Source organism: Microchirus variegatus (genome assembly GCF_963457635.1).
Source record: "Microchirus variegatus genome assembly, chromosome: 6".
Lineage (NCBI taxonomy): Eukaryota > Metazoa > Chordata > Actinopteri > Pleuronectiformes > Soleidae > Microchirus > Microchirus variegatus.
Genome location: NC_139807.1, coordinates 766,562 through 791,745, shown reverse-complemented (window position 1 = coordinate 791,745; position 25,184 = coordinate 766,562). Strand labels below are relative to the sequence as shown.

The following is a 25,184-nucleotide window of genomic DNA, read 5'->3' as shown; positions in this document are numbered from 1 at the left end:
TATTGTTGGTTCTGTTTTGAAGTTTGTCTCATAGTTAGGATTATTTATAATAAATGCAATGTTAATTGATCAGGGTGTCATATACGTGAGCTTTTATGACCTGAGCGGCCATTTTTTTTTTTAAAAATGGCCTCCAGTTTCAGAACACTGTTTATTGACTCGACTCATGTCATGTAATCCATGATAATTTACTTTTTGGGCAAATTAAGTTGATTAGTTCAATCGCTTTTGTTTTAAAGGTACTTCAGAGTCTCTAACATTGGATCTAATTGACAAATTAATAATATTGTGTGGCTAAATACACAAAAAAAGGGGCTATTTTGCATTAAGTTGGATCGAGTCCTTCTACAACTGAACATATTTCTACCTGATTGTTTCGTGTAGACGAGTAGATATTTAATCTTGAAAGAAGAATTTGTAGAACTGTTATATTTATGTTATATTATTGTGGCTTCCTTCTCTTTCCTTCCTTTCATTTTCTTTATTGTCCATTTGGCTTTAATCTATAAACTATCTCACCTTTGATGTAAAGTAAATTTCTTGTTACCTTTGGTTATCTTTCACATTTCTGTAATACATCAAAACACATTCATTGGTACCAATACATACAAAACTACTCAATCACAAGAACACGGTTAATGTAATTATTTACTTTCCAATTTCCAATCCAAGAAAGAACAGGACACAAGGTAACCAACCTGTTCATGGAGATTTAATGCCGTTTGTTTAGGTTTTATAATTTGGGATTAAATAGGAGGGCTGCTGTAATACTATCAGCTACTACTAACCCTAACCCTAACCCTAATGGTAAATAGTAATATATTTATATTAGTGCGCGGCTACAGTTTTCACTGAAGTCCATTTTCGCAGTGGAAAAGAATCGGCAGTGCACCACTTCTTCCTGTGGAGGGCGCCATTACGCTTTCTCAGCTGCACTGCAGCCTGCTAGCGATGCATCAGAAGAAGACGAAGGAATACAAGCAGCTGGTGTGGAAACCAAACGGGACAAGAGTCCCCAAAACATTAAACTGTCCATTTTAAACACACGTTTTTATATTTAATACACATTTGGTGTTATGTGTTATCGCTAAAACGCATCAGTGTAGCTGCGCCTTCTGAATAACACGCACGACGATGACGTCAAAAACAAAAGGTACGTACAAATCACATAAAATTGATGTAGCCTAGCTGCTAAGCTAATAGCTGGTTAGCACTCGCGATTTGTGAACCCGCTGCTAATGCTCATGCATTTGTGTAGACATTTTGAAATTAATAATTGGACTAACGAAAGAAAGATAACGGGGATATGCATAAGTGTAATGTTAATATAGCATCCTCTCTACTTAGCTACAACTCTGCTACACTAGCTTGTAGTTTTGTAAATCAATGGACGTACTCGTCTATTGTAGCATTTGTTTAGAAATGTGCTATATAAGTAAATTGTACTATTATAATATATGAATTATTACTCGTATTTACCCGACTTATCATTTAGCTCCAATAATTATTAAATTGTGATCGTGTTACCGCAGTATTATCATTTTCATTACAGTTGTAGCTGAGTGTCATCTTAACATAGCATCCTCTCCACTTAGCTACAACTCTGCTACACCAGCTTGTAGTTTTGTAAATCAATGCACGTCTATTGTAGCATTTGTTTAGAAAGGTGCTATATAAGTAAAGTTTACTACTATAATATATTCATTATTACTCGTATTTACCTGACTTATTCCTGGCAATCAGACATGCGTGTTATATTTTAACAAAATAATTAAATAGACAATGTATACCAAAAAACACTACCATACACACACTGGTCAATTTATCAGGTACACAGGCAATCTTAGTAGAATAGCACTTTATGAAAGTCACTTAATCACATTTCCTTGTCCTTACTGTGTTGTATTTCTTGTTACTTTATGTGATTGGCTGGTTAGGTATTTGATGTTAACATGCGACCATAAACATAGCATATAACACGTCAGAATGTGAGTCGCTTTAAAGACATTATTGATAAATGGTATAATATGGCATTCTTTCTTTTAATTGTTTTGATGGTTTTGTTTTAGCATTGAGTCAACAACAGACTCATTGTGCACTTTGTAATTACTCACAATTAGTGATAACAAGTGCTAAGGGTTCTAATCTGATCTTAATACAGTGGCATGAAAACGTTAGCATTCATTCTTTTAACACTTGAGTCACAAAGCTAGAATATTAATGTTGTTGAGTGAAGTATTTATTTATTTATTTGATACATCTTTATATAAAAAGAGAAAATATCATAGGTATTCTGTAAAAGTGTCAACACCCCAAGAGATTCAGCTTCCCATAACTTTTGTCAAGCTCTTAATTAGCTTGTCAGGGTGATGACATGTTGAAAGCTTATCAAAGCTCACTCCAACAGCAAACAGCCATGGTGAATACACTGCAATTAGCTAGTGCTTTTTGTGTCTTAATGACCATTAAAAGTGCTTTACTGTTCGAGTCATATTCTTCTATGCATACAGCGCTATAACATTGCTCTATAATACTGCTGACATAGCCATCTAGGGAAATTTGGGGCTTGAGGTAATTTTCCAAGTACACTTCAAAACATCAAATACTCTTGATTAGTAGATGACCCACTTTACCTCAAGAGCTAAATCTGCCCCCACAGAAGCCGTGGGCTCTTCTAAGTAACTGCCTAGCATTCTTTAAAATAAATTGAAAATAATTGATGCCCACAGGAGAACACTATACGAAGATTGCATAGTGTTTCCAGCCAGCCATTTCCTCAGTTTGCAATGTAATTAAGTTAACAGCAATGGTGGCGGTCAAATTAAGGTCTTGGGGAAAAAAACTGAGAAAACTTTCTGGACAAACTGCAGAAAAAATTTAGTACACCCTGAAGTGGTGGTGCATCTTTAAATTACACAGCAGGGCCGGTGTAAAAATGACCTTAATGCAAGGGTCATTTTCTGTTAACAGTATTACAAGTATGTCACGTGGTGATGACGATGTTCTTGAATGTCTTGTTTTTGTCCACAAACCAAAATGATTCAGTTTTAATGATTTCTTTGTTATGTGGAGCAAAGAAACAGAGAAAATATTCACATTTAAGAAGCTAAAACAATCAGAAATCTTGTTTTAATGAAGAAAAAAGCTTCAAACCGATGAATGGATTATCAAAATAGTTGACAATTGATTGTTTCAGCTGTAGTTACATAACAGTTATACTTGGCAAAGAGTCTTTATTATCGATTTACTATCAACTGTCTTTTACGTCTGAGTTATTTAGAATTTCTTAAAGATAGGAAATGTGTTTAGAACATTAAAATAAATGATTTTCAGTTTCAAAATTGGGCCCCTCTTTTACACGCTTGCCTATTCAGTCACAATACTTTTAACCAAGGGTAACCAAAAAGTTTTAATGCTCCAATCAATAGAAGTTGCATATGTATAAAACTGTAGTAAATATTTTAAGATAATACTTAATGTTTTGTCTAATATCACATGTTTCTTTCAGATGTGTCTTTTGGATTGTGGATATTATAGTTCCATGATTCCTTAAAAGGCAACAACTGTACGACGTTAGCACCTTGTTAATCATGTGTTTTGATTCTAGTTGGCAAGACCGGCTCCAAGAATAAGGAGGATGCTCCGTATGAGCTGGAGAGCCAGTTTATCCTGAGGTTGCCTCTGGTGAGACTCGCACAAGCTGACCCTGAATATCTTTGTATGAATCTAATATGATTGTTTGCTGAAAATGATGATGTGTTTTCATTTGTTTTATTTTTGCAGGAGTATGCTTCGACAGTGAGACGAATTGCACAGTCGAGCAGTATGAACATGAAAGACAGACTCACCATCGAGTTGCACCGTAAGCTGGTTTATTACATTTTTTGCACACGTTTTGATATTCAGGAAATACATTTGAAGTCTTGTGGGAATGAAAATGAACACTTTTAGTCGTTATTTCCGAATACATGGAGTTGAAGAACATGTATGTGTGTACTCTTGTGTGTTGTATTACAGTCTCATTATAATCAAACACCCTGTTCCTGTTTTCTTGTAGCCGACGGTCGTCATGGCATCGTGAGAGTTGACCGTGTCCCTTTGGCCTGCAAACTGGTGGATCTGCCTTGTATGATTGAGTCTCTGAAAACTGTGGACAAGAAGACATTTTACAAAACTGCCGACGTCTGCCAGGTAAACCCCTGCGTGCATGTGAGCGTGTCGGGTGTTGGGATGCCGTCTTCTTTCAATAGATTTGTTTTAAGTACGTCATGTTTACGGCACTAGAGTCCAGGAACCCTTTACCAGTTAGCTGCGTTAGCTCCTTTAGCGCCAGTAGCGTGCCCACAGTGGAACTGGAGTGGTACAAATAACTAGCGTACCTGTGTACTGCGTATTGTTACCTCTGTTTTTAAAGTTTACTGTTACTTTAGAGATTAATTTTAACATCTGGAGTCACGTAAACATGACAGTTAACGGCGTCAACGTTTACGTTTACACATGACGTGTTTCCATGACGACTGACCGGAAAAAGATGCTTGTGACGTCATGTTTACGGTCCAGGCACCGATTACCAGTTAGCTCCGTTAGCTTTATTAGCGCCATTAGCACGCCTACAGTTGAACTGGAGCGGTCTGTTTATGAAATGAAAAAAATAGCAACGCTACAAATAACTAGCGTCCCTCTGTACTGCGTATGTGTGCCTCTGTTTTTAAAGTTTAGTTTACTTAGAGACATTTTAACAATCTGGAGTCACGTAAACATGACGTCACGCGTGTCTTTTCCCGTCAGTTGTCATGGAAACGCGCTAACGTGCCAAGCACTAAGGACGATTATGAATAAAACCTTCTTTTGGACAGATAAACTTAACACTGGAACAATAAGTTATTGTGGACATTAAACTTTAATATGTGGTTTGCTTGTTAGTGACATCAAAAGAGTACAGAAACCTCTTGGAAATGGTAATTACAAAGTCATTAACCATTAAATATTGCATGCTTTAGATGCTGGTATGTTCACTAGACGGAGACCTTTACCCTCCGCTAGAGGAGCCAACTGGCACGGATCCTAAGAGCAAGAAGAAGGATAAAGACAAGGACAAGAAATTTGTCTGGAACCACGGCAGTGAGTAGACAAACATCGTCTCACAACAGCTTTTTTTGAGCTGATATATTGGCACATCAGCACTTCTTGGAGTATAGTTTGCCTAGCACAGCTGATTGAGCCATATTGACTTCATTAATCTTGTTGTTTTTCCCCTCTCCAGTCACCTGCCCTCTGAAGAACACACGCAAGAGACGATTTCGGAAGACTGCGAAAAAGAAGGTTTGACATTTCCATTTTCCCTTCAACGCTTTCTCTCGCCCGTCCCATCCATCCGTTAAGCATCTTGTCTGATGATCAATCTCTTTCAGGAGCTCTCTTCCAACAAGGCATTTACATTTCATAAAATAGGAGCCGTGGTGAAAGTGAAAACTAAGATTTACATATAAATAAAAGCTTTCCATCTTACTTTGCCCCAAAGGCATGTGAAAAAAGCAATTTCACTATTGCTTTGATCAAAGTGAATGTGAGTGTGCATGAGCACTGCACTTCTACTTTGTCTTTTGAATAAATCTCCCTGAAGTTGCAGAGCCGAGCCGTATTGATTTAGCCCCTTCTGTTTTAATCACTAATGTGCATGTTGGCATTCAGCCAGCTGCTATCTTTGTGTGTGGCGTTCTTGTGTTTGTTACCTCTTTAGGACCGTTTTTGTGGCATAAACACTGATCTTATCAGGACCAGGAGTCCTCACGTTAAACAAAACCTGCTCCTAATGAGGCAGAACGTCATCATATCTGAGGAACTGGGGGACTAATAGTTGAGTTTGTGGTTATTGTTATGGCATTAACTAGTTATGTAAGGCTTTGTTTAGGCTGTCCAAGTTAGTTAATATGTATGTTTGCACTAATCTGTAACCGGGGAGCGATCAGGGATTGGGTGCCTTGCTCAGGGGGAAAGGCAATGCAGTGTTCTTAGAATAATAGCTGTGCAAACCTGTGTGTGTGTGTGTGATGTGCCATTAATTCTACATATAACTCGATCACTCTTGAACTCTCTCCACAGTACATTGAATCCCCTGATGTGGAAAAGGAGGTGAAGCGATTGCTGAGCACAGATGCAGAGGCTGTTAGTGTTCGTATCCTTTGACACAAATAATCTGCATGTCTTATCCCAGGGAAGGCCAAAAAGCAGCGAGACTGTAAATAACAAGCAACAATAATGGCGTTACATTCACGTACGAGGAAAAGTACTACGACTGTATTGCAGTGAATGTAACCCACAACTGTGAACTAAAAGAAGCATCATATAGCGCCTACTGTTTAATGCCTAAGGACAGACATAACATCGCGCCAATCTAATTCCTTTGTGAGAGCGTTGCACTTTGCAGCGAGGCTACGAATGCTCTAATGAAACTCTAAACTTCCCCGACAGATAAAGAAGACCCTTTTTTACCCTTCAAGTCTACTTCAAAGACTTTGTGGAAAGTCAGAGTTTTCAGAGATCACACGTCTTTCGTTGTAGAAGTCTGAAAAGGAACCTGCACACTATGTACTGACCTTAACCCATGATGTCTAAGGGTGGGAAATAATAGCAGAGGACGAGTCCAAAGAAGCAGACCAACATGGATCTCTGGCAAACCTGGACTCCTCGCCCGGGACCTCAGGGCACAAGATGGGTCATGGGTCCTCTGGTTAGTGAAACATGTTTTTAATGCTTTTATATGTTATATAAAGTCAAATCAAGAGACCTTTTGGACCTCCTACTAAACTTTTGACAAATTTCACAGTTAAGTATTTCGTCATTGTAGTTATTTCTGAAAAATAATTGGTCCAAAATTTGACAAAAAGTAAAGAAAAAAAATGGGTTAAAAAGTTGACTACACAGTCATATTATAGTAAATCGTCCAAAATTTGACAAAAAACGTAATACTCTGGTGTCATTCAGCAGCTCCTATAGCGCAGTGGTATAGTTCACAGACCTTGGTGTGGAGGGCTGGGGTTCAAATCCCAGTCGTGGCAGTTAAGCTGATACCCAGTGTGTTCCCTACTTGCCTTTCTCGTATGTGAGAAATGGTCAGTGTAACTCGCTTTCGATAAAAACCGTCAGCAAAATGAAGAGTAATGTCATGTCGTCCAAATGTTGACAAAAAAGCCAGACGTGAGTATGTCGTCTGAAATTTGACAATTTTTCTGAAAAGAAATCTCAAAATTAGACAAAAACGCCATAGTATACTATGTCATTCAAAATTTGACAAAAACGTCATACTATACTGTGTCGTCCAAAATTTGAAAACATTTTTGAAAAAAAATTGACAAAAACGGCATACTATGTCCAAAAATAATAAAAAAACCCATTTTGGTCCAAAATTTGACAAAAACCACATACTATGTCGTCCAAAATCTGACCATTTTTTTGGAAAAAAAATTTGGTCCAAAATTTGACAAATATGTCATACTATACTATGTCGTCTAAAATTGGATAATTTTTTTGAAATCTTTTTTTTCGCCCAAAATGTGACCAAAATGTCATAATATACTATGTTGTCGACCTCAATGTCATACTACACTATTTCTTCCAAAATCTGACCATTTTTTTGAAAAAAAATTTTTGGTCCAAAATTTGACAAAAACATCATACTATACTATGTCATCAAAAATCGGATACTTATTTTGAATTTTTTTTTTTGGCCCAAAATGTGACCAAAACGTCATACTATACTATGTCGTCCAAAATCTGACAATTTTTTTGGGAAAAAAATTTAGTTCCGAAATTTGACAAAAACATCATACTATACTATGCCGTCCAAATTTGGAAAAAAAAAATGAAATTTTTTTTTGGCCCAAAATGTGACCAAAACGTCATACTTTACTATGTCGTCCAAAATCTGACCATTTTTTTGGAAAAAAAATTTGGTCCAAAATTTGACAAGTATGTCATACTATACTATGTCGTCTAAAATTGGATAATTTTTTGGAAATCTTTTTTTTCGCCCAAAATGTGACCAAAACGTCATACTATACTATGTCGTCGACCTCAATGTCATACTACACTATTTCGTCCAAAATCTGACCATTTTTTGGGAAAAAGAAAATTTGGTCCAAAGTTTGACAAATATGTCATACTATACTATGTCGTCTAAAATTGGATAATTTTTTTGAAATCTTTTTTTTGGCCCAAAATTTGACCAAAACGTCATACTATACAATGTCGTCCAAAATCTGACCATTTTTTTGGGAAAAAAATTTTGTTCCAAAATTTGACAAAAACATCAAACTATACTATGCCGCCCAAATTTGGAGAAAAAAAAATGAATTTTTTTTTGGCCCAAAATGTGACCAAAACGTCATACTATACTATGTCGTCCAAAATCTGACCATTTTTTTGGGAAAATAATTTGGTCCAAAATTTGACAAATATGTCATACTATACTATGTCGTCTAAAATTGGATAATTTTTTTGAAATCTTTTTTTTCGCCCAAAATGTGACCAAAACGTCATACTATACTATGTCGTCGACCTCAATGTCATACTACACTATTTCGTCCAAAATCTGACCATTTTTTGGGAAAAAGAAAATTTGGTCCAAAGTTTGACAAATATGTCATGCTATACTATGTCGTCTAAAATTGGATAATTTTTTTGAAATCTTTTTTTTGGCCCAAAATGTGACCAAAACGTCATACTATACAATGTCGTCCAAAATCTGACCATTTTTTTGGGAAAAAAATTTTGTTCCAAAATTTGACAAAAACATCAAACTATACTATGCCGCCCACATTTGGAGAAAAAAAAATGAATTTTTTTTTTGGCCCAAAATGTGACCAAAACGTCATACTATACTATGTCGTCCAAAATCTGACCATTTTTTTGGGAAAAAAATTTGGTCCAAAATTTGACAAATATGTCATACTATACTATGTCGTCTAAAATTGGATAATTTTTTTGAAATCTTTTTTTTCGCCCAAAATGTGACCAAAATGTCATACTATACTATGTTGTCGACCTCAATGTCATACTACACTATTTCTTCCAAAATCTGACAATTTTTTGTGGAAAAAAAATTTTGGTCCAAAATTTGACAAAAACATCATACTATACGATGTCATCAAAAATCGGATACTTATTTTGAAATTTTTTTTTGGCCCAAAATGTGACCAAAACGTCATACTATACTATGTCGTCCAAAATCTGACCATTTTTTTGGAAAAAAAATTTGGTCCAAAATTTGACAAATATGTCATACTATACTATGTCGTCTAAAATTGGATAATTTTTTTGAAATCTTTTTTTTTTGCCCAAAATGTGACCAAAATGTCATACTATACTATGTTGTCGACCTCAATGTCATACTACACTATTTCTTCCAAAATCTGACCATTTTTTTGAAAAAAAAATTTTGGTCCAAAATTTGACAAAAACATCATACTATACTATGTCATCAAAAATCTGACAATTTTTTTGGGAAAAAAATTTCGTTCCAAAATTTGACAAAAACATCATACTATACTATGCCGTCCAAATTTGGAAAAAAAAATTTTTGGGCCCAAAATGTGACCAAAACGTCATACTTTACTATGTCGTCCAAAATCTGACCATTTTTTTGGAAAAAAAATTTGGTCCAAAATTTGACAAGTATGTCATACTATACTATGTCGTCTAAAATTGGATAATTTTTTTGAAATCTTTTTTTTCGCCCAAAATGTGACCAAAACGTCATACTATACTATGTCGTCGACCTCAATGTCATACTACACTATTTCGTCCAAAATCTGACCATTTTTTGGGAAAAAGAAAATTTGGTCCAAAGTTTGACAAATATGTCATACTATACTATGTCGTCTAAAATTTGATAATTTTTTTGAAATCTTTTTTTTGGCCCAAAATGTGACCAAAACGTCATTACTATACTATGTCGTCCAAAATCTGACAATTTTTTTGGGAAAAAAATTTCGTTCCAAAATTTGACAAAAACATCAAACTATACTATGCCGTCCAAATTTGGAAAAAAAAAAAGAAATTTTTTTTGGCCCAAAATGTGACCAAAACGTCATACTATACTATGTCGTCTAAAATTGGATAATTTTTTTGAAATCTTTTTTTTCGCCCAAAATGTGAACAAAATGTCATACTATACTGTTGTCGACCTCAATGTCATACTACACTATTTCTTCCAAAATCTGACCATTTTTTTGAAAAAAAAATTTGGTCCAAAATTTGACAAAAACATCATACTATACTATGTCATCAAAAATCTGACAATTTTTTGGGAAAAGAATTTCGTTCCAAAATTTGAAAAAACATCATACTATACTATGCCGTCCAAATTTGGAAAAAAACATTTTTTGGCCCAAAATGTGACCAAAACGTCATACTTTACTATGTCGTCCAAAATCTGACCATTTTTTGGGAAAGAAAATTTGGTCCAAAATTTGACAAGTATGTCATACTATACTATGTCGTCTAAAATTGGATAATTTTTTTGAAATCTCTTTTTTTCGCCCAAAATGTGACCAAAACGTCATACTATACTATGTCGTCGACCTCAATGTCATACTACACTATTTCTTCCAAAATCTGACCATTTTTTGGGAAAAAGAAAATTTGGTCCAAAGTTTGACAAATATGTCATACTATACTATGTCGTCTAAAATTGGATAATTTTTTTGAAATCTTTTTTTTGGCCCAAAATGTGACCAAAACGTCATACTATACTATGTCGTCCAAAATCTGACCATTTTTTTGGGAAAAAAATTTTGTTCCAAAATTTGACAAAAACATCAAACTATACTATGCCGTCCAAATTTGGAAAAAAAAAAATGAATTTTTTTTTGGCCCAAAATGTGACCAAAACGTCATACTTTACTATGTCGTCCAAAATCTGACCACTTTTTTTGGAAAAAAAATTTGGTCCAAAATTTGACAAATATGTCATACTATACTATGTCGTCTAAAATTGGAAAATTTTTTTGAAATCTTTTTTTTCGCCCAAAATGTGACCAAAACGTCATACTATACTATGTCGTCGACCTCAATGTCATACTACACTATTTCGTCCAAAAATCCGACCATTTTTGGAGAAAAAGAAAATTTGGTCCAAAATTTGACAAATATGTCATACTATACTATGTCGTCTAAAATTGGATAATTTTTTTGAAATCTTTTTTTTCGCCCAAAATGTGACCAAAATGTCATACTATACTATTTCTTCCAAAATCTGACCACTTTTTTTTGAAAAAAAATTTTGATCCAAAATTTGACAAAAACATCATACTATACTATGTCATCAAAAATCGGATACTTATTTTGAATTTTTTTTTTGGCCCAAAATGTGACCAAAACGTCATACTATACTATGCCGTCCAAATTTGGGAAAAAAAAATGAAATTTTTTTTTGGCAAAAAATGTGACCAAAACGTCATACTTTACTATGTCGTCCAAAATCTGACCATTTTTTTTGGGAAAAAATTTCGTTCCAAAATTTGACAAATACGTCATACTATACTATGCCGTCCAAATTTGGAAAGAAAAAATGAAATTTTTTTTTGGCCCAAAATGTGACCAAAACGTCATACTATACTATGTCGTCCAAAATCTGACCATTTTTTTGGGAAAAAAATTTTGTTCCAAAATTTGACAAAAACATCAAACTATACTATGCCGTCCAAATTTGGAAAAAAAAAAAGAATTTTTTTTTGGCCCAAAATGTGACCAAAACGTCATACTTTACTATGTCGTCCAAAATCTGACCACTTTTTTTGGAAAAAAAATTTGGTCCAAAATTTGACAAATATGTCATACTATACTATGTCGTCTAAAATTGGATAATTTTTTTGAAATCTTTTTTTTCGCCCAAAATGTGACCAAAACGTCATACTATACTATGTCGTCGACCACAATGTCATACTACACTATTTCGTCCAAAAATCCGACCATTTTTTGGGAAAAAGAAAATTTGGTCCAAAATTTGACAAATATGTCATACTATACTATGTCGTCTAAAATTGGATAATTTTTTTTGAAATCTTTTTTTTCGCCCAAAATGTGACCAAAATGTCATACTATACTATTTCTTCCAAAATATGACCATTTTTTTTGAAAAAAAATTTTGGTCCAAAATTTGACAAAAACATCATACTATACTATGTCATCAAAAATCGGATACTTATTTTGAATTTTTTTTTTGGCCCAAAATGTGACCAAAACGTCATACTATACTATGCCGTCCAAATTTGGGAAAAAAAAATGAAATTTTTTTTTGGCAAAAAATGTGACCAAAATGTCATACTATACTATGTTGTCGACCTCAATGTCATACTACACTATTTCTTCCAAAATCTGACCATTTTTTTGGAAAAACATCATACTATACTATGTCATCAAAAATCGGATACTTATTTTGAATTTTTTTTTTGGCCCAAAATGTGACCAAAACGTCATACTATACTATGTCGTCCAAAATCTGACAATTTTTTTGGGGAAAAAATTTTGTTCGGAAATTTGACAAAAACATCATACTATACTGTGCCGTCCAAATTTGGAAAAAAAAATGAAATTTTTTTTTGGCAAAAAATGTGACCAAAACGTCATACTTTACTATGTCGTCCAAAATCTGACCATTTTTTTGGGGAAAAAATTTCGTTCCAAAATTTGACAAATACATCATACTATACTATGCCGTCCAAATTTGGAAAGAAAAAATGAAATTTTTTTTTGGCTCAAAATGTGACCAAAACGTCATACTTTACTTTGTCGTCCAAAATCTGACAATTTTTTGGGAAAAAAAATTTTGGTCCAAAATTTGACAAAAACATCATACTATACTATGTTGTCCAAAATCAGAAATTTTGCTTGAAACTTTTTTTTTTGCCCAAAATGTGACCAAACCGTCATACTATACTATGTCGTCGACCTCAATGTCATACTACACTACTTTGTCCAAAATCTGACAATTTTTTTGAAAAAAAAATGTTGGTCCAAAATTTGACAAAAACTTCATACTATACTAGGGGTCTGCAACCTTTAGGATGAAAAGGGCCATTTTTGTCGTCTCTCCACCCAAAAATTCATTTGGAGCCGCAAAAAAAAAACACAAGATGAAGATAATAACACATATAAAGGTTTTTATACAGACAAACTATATACAATAGTAATAGTCTCTTTCATTTATGACATTTAAGAACTACAACATGTTCAGTTTATATCCAACCTCTAGACACCGTAGACCTGGTTCTTCCATTGTTTCATTGTTTGTGGCAAATTAAAGAATTTAAAATGAACCCACTTTGAAATAAATGAAGCAAATATTTGGATTGTATGTTGTTCGTGCTCAAGAAAAACGGTATGTGGATCCAAAGATGGACAGGACACATCCAAACATGTACTGAATATTGCATTTTACGTCGACATTGGATGTTGCACAAGATATTAAAAGACTTTTATTTGTCGCCTTGATCTCTAAAGCTACAAGGAGCCACTGCAGAGTGGCTGAAGAGCCACATGTGGCTCTAGAGCCACAGGTTGCAGACCCCTGTACTATACTATGTCGTCGACCTCAATGTCATACTACACTACTTTGTCCAAAATCTGACAATTTTTTTGAAAAAAAAATGTTGGTCCAAAATTTGACAAAAACGTCATACTATACTATGTCGTCCAAAATCGAAAATTAAAAAACAAAATGTTTTTAGTTTAAAATGTGACCAAAACGTCATACTATACTATGTCATCCAAAATTGGAGAATTTTTTAGAAAAATGTTTTTTCGCCCAAAATGTGACCAAAACATCATACTATACTATGTCATCTACCTCAATGTCATACTACACTATTTGGTCCAAAATCTGACAATTTTTTTGAAAAAAAAATGTTGGTCCAAAATTTGACAAAAACGTCATACTATACTATGTCGTCCAAAATCGGAGAATTTTTTAGAAAAACAAAATATTGGTCCAAAATTTGACAAAAACGTCATACTATACTATGTTGTGGACCTCAATGTCATACTACACTATTTCTTCCAAAATCTGACCATTTTTTTGAAAAAAAAGATTTGGTCCAAAATTTGACAAAAACGTCATACTATACTATGTCGTCCAAAATCGAAAATTAAAAAACAAAATGTTTTTTCGCCCAAAATGTGACCAAAACATCATACTATACTATGTCGTCCAAAATCTGAGAATTTTTTAGAAAAATGTTTTTTCGCCCAAAATTCGACCAAAACATCATACTATACCATGTCGTCCAAAATCGAAAATTAAAAAACAAAATGTTTTTAGCTCAAAATGTGGCCAAAACATCATACTATACTATGTCGTCGACCTCAATGTCATACTACACTATTTGGTCCAAAATCTGACCATTTTTTTGAAAAACAAAATATTGGTCCAAAATTTGACAAAAACGTCATACTATACTATGTCGTCCAAAATCGAAAATTAAAAAGAAAATGTTTTTAGCTCAAAATGTGACCAAAACATCATACTATACTATGTCATCGACCTCAATGTCATACTACACTAGTTCTTCCAAAATCAGACCATTTTTTTGAAAAACAAAATATTGGTCCAAAACTTGACAAAAACGTCATACTATACTATGTCGTCCAAAATTAGAATTTTTGCTTGAAACTTTTTTTTTTAGCCCAAAATGTGACCAAAACGTCATACTATACTATGTTGTGGACCTCAATGTCATACTACACTATTTCTTCCAAAATCTGACCATTTTTTTGAAAAAAAAGATTTGGTCCAAAATTTGACAAAAACGTCATACTATACTATGTCGTCCAAAATCTGAGAATTTTTTAGAAAAATGTTTTTTCGCCCAAAATGTGACAAAAACGTCATACTATACTATGTCGTCCAAAATTGAAAATTAAAAAACAAAATGTTTTTAGCTCAAAATGTGGCCAAAACATCATACTATACTATGTCGTCGACCTCAATGTCATACTACACTATTTGGTCCAAAATCTGACCATTTTTTTGAAAAACAAAATATTGGTCCAAAATTTTACAAAAACATCATACTATACTATGTCGTCCAAAATCTGAGAATTTTTTAGAAAAATGTTTTTTCGCCCAAAATGTGACCAAAACATCATACTATACTATGTCATCTACCTCAATGTCATACTACACTATTTGGTCCAAAATCTGACAATTTTTTTTAAAAACAAAATATTGGTCCAAAATTTGACAAAAACATCATACTATACTATGTCGTCCAAAATCTGAGAATTTTTTAAAAAAATGTTTTTTCGCCCAAAATGTGACCAAAACATCATACTATACTATGTCGACCAATATCTGAGAATTTTTTAGGAAAAAATTTTTTCGCCCAAAATGTGACCAAAACATCATACTATACTGTCGTCCAAAATCTGAGAATTTTTTAGAAAAATGTTTTTTCGCCCAAAATGTGACCAAAACGTCATACTATACTATGTCGTCCAAAATCGAAAATTAAAAAACAAAATGTTTTTAGCTCAAAATGTGACCAAAACATCATACTATACTATGTCATCGACCTCAATGTCAAACTACACTAGTTCTTCCAAAATCTGACCATTTTTTTGAAAAACAAAATATTGGTCCAAAATTTGACAAAAACGTCATACTATACTATGTCGTCCAAAATCGAAAATTAAAAAACAAAATGTTTTTAGCTCAAAATGTGGCCAAAACATCACACTATACTATGTCATCGACCTAAATGTCATACTACACTAGTTCTTCCAAAATCTGACCATTTTTTTGAAAAACAAAATATTGGTCCAAATTTGACAAAAACGTCATACTATACTATGTCGTCCAAAATCGGAGAATTTTTTAGAAAAATGTTTTTTCGCCCAAAATGTGACCAAAACATCATACTATACTATGTCATCGACCTCAATGTCATACTACACTATTTGGTCCAAAATCTGACCATTTTTTTGAAAAACAAAATACTGGTCCAAAATTTGACAAAAACGTCATACTATACTATGTCGTCCAAAATTAGAATTTTTGCTTGAAACTTTTTTTTTAGCCCAAAATGTGACCAAAACGTCATACTATACTATGTTGTGGACCTCAATGTCATACTACACTATTTCTTCCAAAATCTGACCATTTTTTTGAAAAAAAAGATTTGGTCCAAAATTTGACAAAAACGTCATACTATACTATGTCGTCCAAAATCGAAAATTAAAAAACAAAATGTTTTTAGCTCAAAATGTGACCAAAACGTCATACTATACTATGTCGTCGACCTCAATGTCATACTACACTAGTTCTTCCAAAATCTGACCATTTTTTTGAAAAACAAAATATTGGTTCAAAATTTGACAAAAACGTCATACTATACTATGTCGTCCAAAATCGAAAATTAAAAAACAAAATGTTTTTAGCTCAAAATGTGGCCAAAACATCATACTATACTATGTCGTCGACCTCAATGTCATACTACACTATTTGGTCCAAAATCTGACCATTTTTTTGAAAAACAAAATATTGGTCCAAAATTTGACAAAAGCATCATACTATACTATGTCGTCCAAAATCGAAAATTAAATACAAAATGTTTTTAGCTCAAAATGTGACCAAAACATCATACTATACTATGTCATCGACCTCAATGTCATACTACACTAGTTCTTCCAAAATCTGACCATTTTTTTGAAAAACAAAATATTGGTCCAAAATTTGACAAAAACGTCATACTATACTATGTCGTCCAAAATCTGAGAATTTTTAAAAAAAATGTTTTTTCGCCCAAAATGTGACCAAAACATCATACTATACTGTCGTCCAAAATCTGAGAATTTTTTAGAAAAATGTTTTTTCGCCCAAAATGTGACCAAAACGTCATACTATACTATGTCGTCCAAAATCGAAAATTAAAAAACAAAATGTTTTTAGCTCAAAATGTGACCAAAACATCATACTATACTATGTCATCGACCTCAATGTCATACTACACTAGTTCTTCCAAAATCTGACCATTTTTTTGAAAAACAAAATATTGGTCCAAAATTTGACAAAAACGTCATACTATACTATGTCGTCCAAAATCAGAATTTTTGCTTGAAACTTTTTTTTTTAGCCCAAAATGTGACCAAAACGTCACATTATGTCGTCCAAAATCGAAAATTAAAAAACAAAATGTTTTTAGCTCAAAATGTGGCCAAAACATCATACTATACTATGTCGTCGACCTCAATGTCATACTACACTATTTGGTCCAAAATCTGACCATTTTTTTGAAAAACAAAATATTGGTCCAAAATTTGACAAAAACGTCATACTATACTATGTCGTCCAAAATCGGAGAATTTTTTAGAAAAATGTTTTTTCGCCCAAAATGTGACCAAAACATCATACTATACTATGTCATCGACCTCAATGTCATACTACACTATTTGGTCCAAAATCTGACCATTTTTTTGAAAAACAAAATATTGGTCCAAATATTTGTATGACATACTAAAGTCACACTTTAGTATGTCGTACAAATTTTGACAAAAAACGTCATACTATACTATGTCGTCCAAAATCGAAAATTAAAAAACAAAATGTTTTTAGCTCAAAATGTGGCCAAAACATCACACTATACTATGTCATCGACCTAAATGTCATACTACACTAGTTCTTCCAAAATCTGACCATTTTTTTGAAAAACAAAATATTGGTCCAAATTTGACAAAAACGTCATACTATACTATGTCGTCCAAAATCGGAGAATTTTTTAGAAAAATGTTTTTTCGCCCAAAATGTGACCAAAACATCATACTATACTATGTCATCGACCTCAATGTCATACTACACTATTTGGTCCAAAATCTGACCATTTTTTTGAAAAACAAAATACTGGTCCAAAATTTGACAAAAACGTCATACTATACTATGTCGTCCAAAATTAGAATTTTTGCTTGAAACTTTTTTTTTAGCCCAAAATGTGACCAAAACGTCATACTATACTATGTTGTGGACCTCAATGTCATACTACACTATTTCTTCCAAAATCTGACCATTTTTTTGAAAAAAAAGATTTGGTCCAAAATTTGACAAAAACGTCATACTATACTATGTCGTCCAAAATCGAAAATTAAAAAACAAAATGTTTTTAGCTCAAAATGTGACCAAAACGTCATACTATACTATGTCGTCGACCTCAATGTCATACTACACTAGTTCTTCCAAAATCTGACCATTTTTTTGAAAAACAAAATATTGGTTCAAAATTTGACAAAAACGTCATACTATACTATGTCGTCCAAAATCGAAAATTAAAAAACAAAATGTTTTTAGCTCAAAATGTGGCCAAAACATCATACTATACTATGTCGTCGACCTCAATGTCATACTACACTATTTGGTCCAAAATCTGACCATTTTTTTGAAAAACAAAATATTGGTCCAAAATTTGACAAAAGCATCATACTATACTATGTCGTCCAAAATCGAAAATTAAATACAAAATGTTTTTAGCTCAAAATGTGACCAAAACATCATACTATACTATGTCATCGACCTCAATGTCATACTACACTAGTTCTTCCAAAATCTGACCATTTTTTTGAAAAACAAAATATTGGTCCAAAATTTGACAAAAACGTCATACTATACTATGTCGTCCAAAATCTGAGAATTTTTAAAAAAAATGTTTTTTCGCCCAAAATGTGACCAAAACATCATACTATACTGTCGTCCAAAATCTGAGAATTTTTTAGAAAAATGTTTTTTCGCCCAAAATGTGACCAAAACGTCATACTATACTATGTCGTCCAAAATCGAAAATTAAAAAACAAAATGTTTTTAGCTCAAAATGTGACCAAAACATCATACTATACTATGTCATCGACCTCAATGTCATACTACACTAGTTCTTCCAAAATCTGACCATTTTTTTGAAAAACAAAATATTGGTCCAAAATTTGACAAAAACGTCATACTATACTATGTCGTCCAAAATCAGAATTTTTGCTTGAAACTTTTTTTTTTAGCCCAAAATGTGACCAAAACGTCACATTATGTCGTCCAAAATCGAAAATTAAAAAACAAAATGTTTTTAGCTCAAAATGTGGCCAAAACATCATACTATACTATGTCGTCGACCTCAATGTCATACTACACTATTTGGTCCAAAATCTGACCATTTTTTTGAAAAACAAAATATTGGTCCAAAATTTGACAAAAACGTCATACTATACTATGTCGTCCAAAATCGGAGAATTTTTTAGAAAAATGTTTTTTCGCCCAAAATGTGACCAAAACATCATACTATACTATGTCATCGACCTCAATGTCATACTACACTATTTGGTCCAAAATCTGACCATTTTTTTGAAAAACAAAATATTGGTCCAAATATTTGTATGACATACTAAAGTCACACTTTAGTATGTCGTACAAATTTTGACAAAAAACGTCATACTATACTATGTCGTCCAAAATCGAAAATTAAAAAACAAAATGTTTTTAGCTCAAAATGTGGCCAAAACATCATACTATACTATGTCGTCAACCTCAATGTCATACTACACTATTTGGTCCAAAATCTGACCATTTTTTTGAAAAACAAAATATTGGTCCAAAATTTGACAAAAACGTCACACTATACTATGTCGTCCAAAATCAGATTCTTTTGGGAAATTTGTTTTTTTAGCCCAAAAAGTGACCAAGACGTCATACTATACTAAGTCGTCGACCTCAATGTCATACTACACTATTTGGTCCAAAATCTGACCTTTTTTTTGAAAAACAAAATATTGGTCCAAAATTTGACAAAACGTCATACTATACTATGTCGTCCAAAATCTGATTTTTTTTGGAAATTTGTTTTTTTAGCCCAAAATTTGACAAAAACGTCATACCATATTATGTCATCCAAAATCGGTTATTTTTTTTTAAATTTCTTTTTTGGTCCAAAATTTGACAAAAACGTCATACTACTATGTTGTCGACCAAAATGTCATACTACCCTATTTCATCCAAAATCTGACCATTTTATGGGGAAAAAAAATTTGGTCCAAAATTTGACAAAAATGTCATACTATACAATGTCCCTAACCCTATGTTGTCCTATGTTGACTAAACCATAATTTGGTGTCCAAAATCTGACAGTTTAAAAAAAAAAAAAGATTTTGGTCCAAAATTTGACAAAAAGTAAAAAAATAAAAATTTCCTCCAAAGTCATAGGTTAGTCTGTCTTCCAAAATTTGACAAAAGTCATACTATAGTATGTCGTCCAAATTTTGACAAAAAAGTCATAGGTTAGTATGTCACAAAAACGTCATATTTTCATATGTCGTCGTATGTCAGTTTGTTTTAAGGCAGTTGGTTTCTGGATAACAGGATATGGTAAAACCACTTCCTGCATTACGGGGTCTTAAAATGTATTGGAAATATTGGGATTCGGTGGTACATTAAATAAAAAATGTGTCCGTGCTCTGTCATGTAGAAATATAATTTGCGAAGTCTAATTGCCCAGCATAGTTAGTGCTGAAAGTCCACTGGCTTATCTCATACTCGACCATGTCCCAAACATCTCCTGTTTTGTGCTGTTGTATTTTTCTCACATCAAACCCAAGCAAGTGTTTAATTTCCCACTATTCTTCACCTGTGTCCATGTCAATAACAATGTCCCGCAACCAGCCCAGCGTGACGAGCTGAGGGAGATCTTCAACGACATCAGCAGCTCCAGTGAGGACGAGGAGGATGAAGTGGACCGGCACGAGGACGAGGACCTCAACATCATGGACACAGAGGACGATCTGGTCCGACAGCTCCAAGACAAACTCAACGAGTCTGATTCTGCGCAGCATGAGAGTGACAGAAACAACCAGATAGGTGAGTGGATATCGAGGCTTATAGACACAATAAAAATTTTTATAAATAAAAAGTTTTTTTCTCTTAATTTTCTCTGTACTTAGAGCACATAATAGTTTTTTCTATAGCTAGGAATTTAGTCAATAATTTTCTATCCTTTATTTGGGGAAAAAAACCCGTTATCAAGATGTCGTAAGAGCGTCAACTTGACCTACTCAGCGTGACAAGTCTTTAACATTTAAGAAGTGGAGTTCACGGCCAAGAACTCGACATACTGTTTTTTCTTGAAAACAGACTTGACGACCAGATGAAATTAAATCAAATCCCACTGATACTTGTCAGAGCAGAGGTCAGAAAGGACATTAACCTGATATTTTAATCAGAACTGCAATTCACACTGACAGCTCTCAGCCCGCTTTCTTAACGAGCCGGTATGATAGGTGTTCTAACCCAGCGTGTAGCTCAGACAGCTGTACGGCCTGACCTCTCTATGTCTCCTTATCAACATACATATGATGTGTCAGTAGGCAACATTATTGCTCCGCTCAACTGTATCAGTTCAAACTCGGCCTTTCCTGGTGTGTCAGTCAGTTAGAGTCTGCCCGAGTTCTGTATCTGGCAGCTTTTAGAGTTGTAGTAAATGCCTCTGCTTGATATTTGCATACGACATGAGCTCCAGCAGAGGATGTGGATGATTGTCTTTGGTGATGGAGCCACAGGTTTTTTTGTCAGACACCATCACTTTGTCTGGATGTAATGAGAACCCTCAGAGCAGACTGATTTAGTCTTGTGTTTTAGTGCTTCTGCCGGCTGCCTCGTGTCCTTTTTAAATGGATTTGTTGTTCCCATTAAGCGCAATTTGTCACACTGAAAACGGAGGCGTCCTCATGGTTGAGCAATCTGAGGTTCCTGTCTTGTCTTCCCTGGTTTTATTTAACACAGTGTCACTTTGAAATGATGCCTCAGCGTTATTTTTCCGCGGCGTTTCCAAGAAAGTAGAATCGTAAATTGCACATTTTAACATGTGAAACTACTCCCCCCCCCCCCTCCCTGCAGTGATGGAGTTCCAGGTGCAGATCAACAGCGTTAAGGCTAAGCTGCAGGACACCCGCGCACGCAAGAAACAACAGGAGGAACTCATCATGAAAGTGGAAAACCAGGCGCTCAAAGTAAGCTGTGAACACACATACTTGTTTTTATATCTTAACGAGGACACCTTAACCACCACAACTGTGTCAACATTAACCATGCACCTAAAATCAAGTCCTAACCCTCTTAATTTGTGGGGCCGAGACAAAAATGTCCCCACAAATATAGGTTTTTATGGACATTGTAGAGATATAAATACACACACACACACACAGTGTTGTGAAAACATGAAGAACAAAATATTGACAAAAAAAATCATACTATAGGATGTCGTCCAAAATTTGACAAAGAAGTCGTATCATAGTATGTCGTCTAAATTTTGACAAAAAAGTCACACTTAAGTATGTCATCCAAATTTTGACAAAAAAGTCATAGGTTAGTATGTCGTACAAAATTTGACAAAAAAGTCACACTATAGTATGTCGTACAAATTTTGACATAAAAAGTCACACTTTAGTATGTCGTACAAATTTTGACATAAAAAGTCACACTTTAGTATGTCGTACAAATTTTGACATAAAAAGTCACACTTTAGTATGTCGTACAAATTTTGACAAAAAAGTCACACTATAGTATGTCATCCAAATTTTGACAAAAAAGTCATAGGTTAGTATGTCGTACAAATTTTGACAAAAAAGTCACACTACAGTATGTCGTCTAAAATTTGACAAAAAGTCACACTTTGGTATGTCGTACAAATTTTGACAAAAAAGTCACACTTTAGTATGTCGTCCAAAATTTGACAAAAAGTCACACTTTAGTATGTCGTCCAAAATTTGACAAAAAGTCACACTTTAGTATGTCGTACAAATTTTGACAAAAAAGTCACACTTTAGTATGTCGTCCAAAATTTGACAAAAAGTCACACTTTAGTATGTCGTCCAAAATTTGACAAAAAGTCACACTTTAGTATGTCGTCCAAAATTTGACAAAAAGTCACACTTTAGTATGTCGTACAAATGTTGACAAAAAAGTCACACTTTAGTATGTCGTCCAAAATTTGACAAAAAGTCACTTTAGTATGTCGTACAAATTTTGAAAAAAACGTCACACTAGTATGTCGTCTAAAATTTGACAAAAAGTCACTTTAGTATGTCGTACAAATTTTGAAAAAAACGTCACACTAGTATGTCGTCTAAAATTTGACAAAAAGTCACACTACAGTATGTCGTACAAATTTTGACAAAAAAGTCACACTTTAGTATGTCGTACAAAATTTGACAAAAAGTCACACTTTAGTATGTCGTCCAAAATTTTAGAAAAAAGTCATACTTACAGATGAGCTTGGAAGCAGATTCAGCATCAGTTCTCTCAACAGTGCTGTGAAAACATGAAGAACAGCTGATTATAAGCACATTTAGAGACCATTATTTCTGTCATTGTAAAGCTTTGAAAAGAAATGTTATCTCAAGTGCAGACTTGGCAGTGATTGAGTGAAATACAAGCAGACCTGGCCCTTTTTTTTTTAACGTTGCCATTTTGCCATCTCCAGTGGTTATTATCACAGTCGTAGAGAAAAGGTCAGCTGTCTCTGACTGGCATTCCAAGTGGCCTTTCTGTCAGCGAGGAGATAGCGACCACGGGCAGAGCCCAGGCGCAGACACACACACACACACACACACTTAAAGTCATCGCAATTTAATGAGGCTCAGCGCGTCGACTCGGAACAAATCCTGTTTGTCTCTGTCCTCTTCTCGCAGAACCGTTTCCAGGCCTTGTTAGATGAGATTATTCAGCAGGAGGAGCGGGAGATGGAGCAGGTAAGATTCCTTTCTCATCAGAAAAACCTGAGGATCAGCGTTTGACTGCGAGCTTTGCATGGATTTACCTCGTATGACTGTTGTAGTCCTTTTTAGACAGTGATTTAAATTCAGTCACATGACATTTAATTTGTCCGTGGCTACCAACGACACTGCTTTTTACAGTGTCTCAGGACATTGTTTGCATGGACACATGAAGACTTGATAATCGCCATCATCTGCTTAACTTTCACTTACACCCTGTTTTCTGTTCCAACAGCTGGCTTCCCTGCAAGAGCAACTTGACTCGCTGATAGAGAAGTGACCACCAGGGGGCAGCCTGCTGTCATCTTCTGACACATGAGGAGGCAGTGCAAGAGTCTCTAATAACTGTTGTGCTGTGTCATCGCTCTCACTTTGTCATGTTCATACTTAATGACGTTTTGTTAGACTGAATTTGTTGTTACTAAATGTAAAATGATTATATTTTGGTGAATATCATGCTATGTTAAGCTAGCTGTGGTCTTTCTATATGAAGAATAAATTGTACTGAAACACGAGCCGAAAACTACTGTCAGCTCCACTGTATATGGGAAAACAATGTTTTTTTTATTATTAATTTTTTTTTTTTTACCGCTTATCATTGTTTTAATTGTGATATTCAACTGTGGCAGCATGATTTACAAATTAAAGACAAAAAAAGTACCTTCAGTTGTATAAAGGTCTGTATTTTGGGTGGGTGTGGTTCAAGTTATGGTCTCTGCTAATCACATGGAAGCAACTCGCATGCATTTAGTCAACTGTATTTACGTGTTTCTATCATGACAACACATTTCAGACCAGACCAAACATTTGAATTGGCACTGGTTTTAAAGCTAGTTTTTGGATTAGGGTTTAAGCTAAGTCTATGCAAAGTCCTTTAAGTTGACCTATGACAAAGTGTGTGAGCTCACGTTACAGTGGCATCTGCTATGTGTCAGGCAACAAGTGAACATTCAGCTCTTGAAATTGACAGCAGAAGCAGAAAAAATGGACAATCAAGCACTAGCGTTATTGGGCTTAGAAAGAAGGCTAAATTGTGATGCCGGACCAGATCCATCATCTACCACTTTATCCTCCACATGAGGGCCACAAGGGGCGCTGGTGCTAGGTGCTAACCCCAGCTGACATGGGGCCAAAGGCGGGGTCACACATAGACAACAACCATCCAATTTACCACTCAGACCTATGGTCAAATTAGAGTGTCCAATTTGGCTAATCCCCTAATCTGCATGTTTTTGGACTCAGAACCCAGAGAAAACCAATGTTCACGGAGGTGGAGAACATGCTAACTCCGTGCAGAAAGGAGAACATGCCTACTCCACGCAATAAGGAGAACATGCTAACGCCATGCAGAAATGACAATATGCTAACTCCACGCAGAAAGGAGAACCTGCTAACGC

The 25,184-nt window shown here is 34.3% G+C and overlaps 1 protein-coding gene across 1 annotated transcript; it reads left to right on the top strand.

Moving 5' to 3' along the window:
- The first annotated feature begins 980 nt into the window (after positions 1 to 980).
- taf7 (TAF7 RNA polymerase II, TATA box binding protein (TBP)-associated factor) lies at positions 981 to 24,367 on the top strand. The gene is made up of 12 exons (XM_083891273.1): positions 981 to 1,153; positions 3,608 to 3,684; positions 3,784 to 3,862; positions 4,058 to 4,191; positions 5,001 to 5,121; positions 5,264 to 5,322; positions 6,103 to 6,175; positions 6,617 to 6,730; positions 20,681 to 20,875; positions 21,911 to 22,023; positions 23,704 to 23,763; positions 24,023 to 24,367. Exons 1-12 carry the CDS (start codon positions 1,135 to 1,137, stop codon positions 24,065 to 24,067), a joined length of 1,089 nt encoding a protein of 362 aa, XP_083747399.1. The 5' UTR covers positions 981 to 1,134; the 3' UTR covers positions 24,068 to 24,367.
- Positions 24,368 to 25,184: the final 817 nt, after the last annotated feature.

Bases quoted from the DNA above. Each gene is read 5' to 3' on its own strand.
- taf7 (XM_083891273.1), top strand. The intron at 20,876-21,910 runs GTGAGTGGATAT...CCCTCCCTGCAG, and splicing joins TGACAGAAACAACCAGATAG to TGATGGAGTTCCAGGTGCAG. The intron at 23,764-24,022 runs GTAAGATTCCTT...CTGTTCCAACAG, and splicing joins AGGAGCGGGAGATGGAGCAG to CTGGCTTCCCTGCAAGAGCA.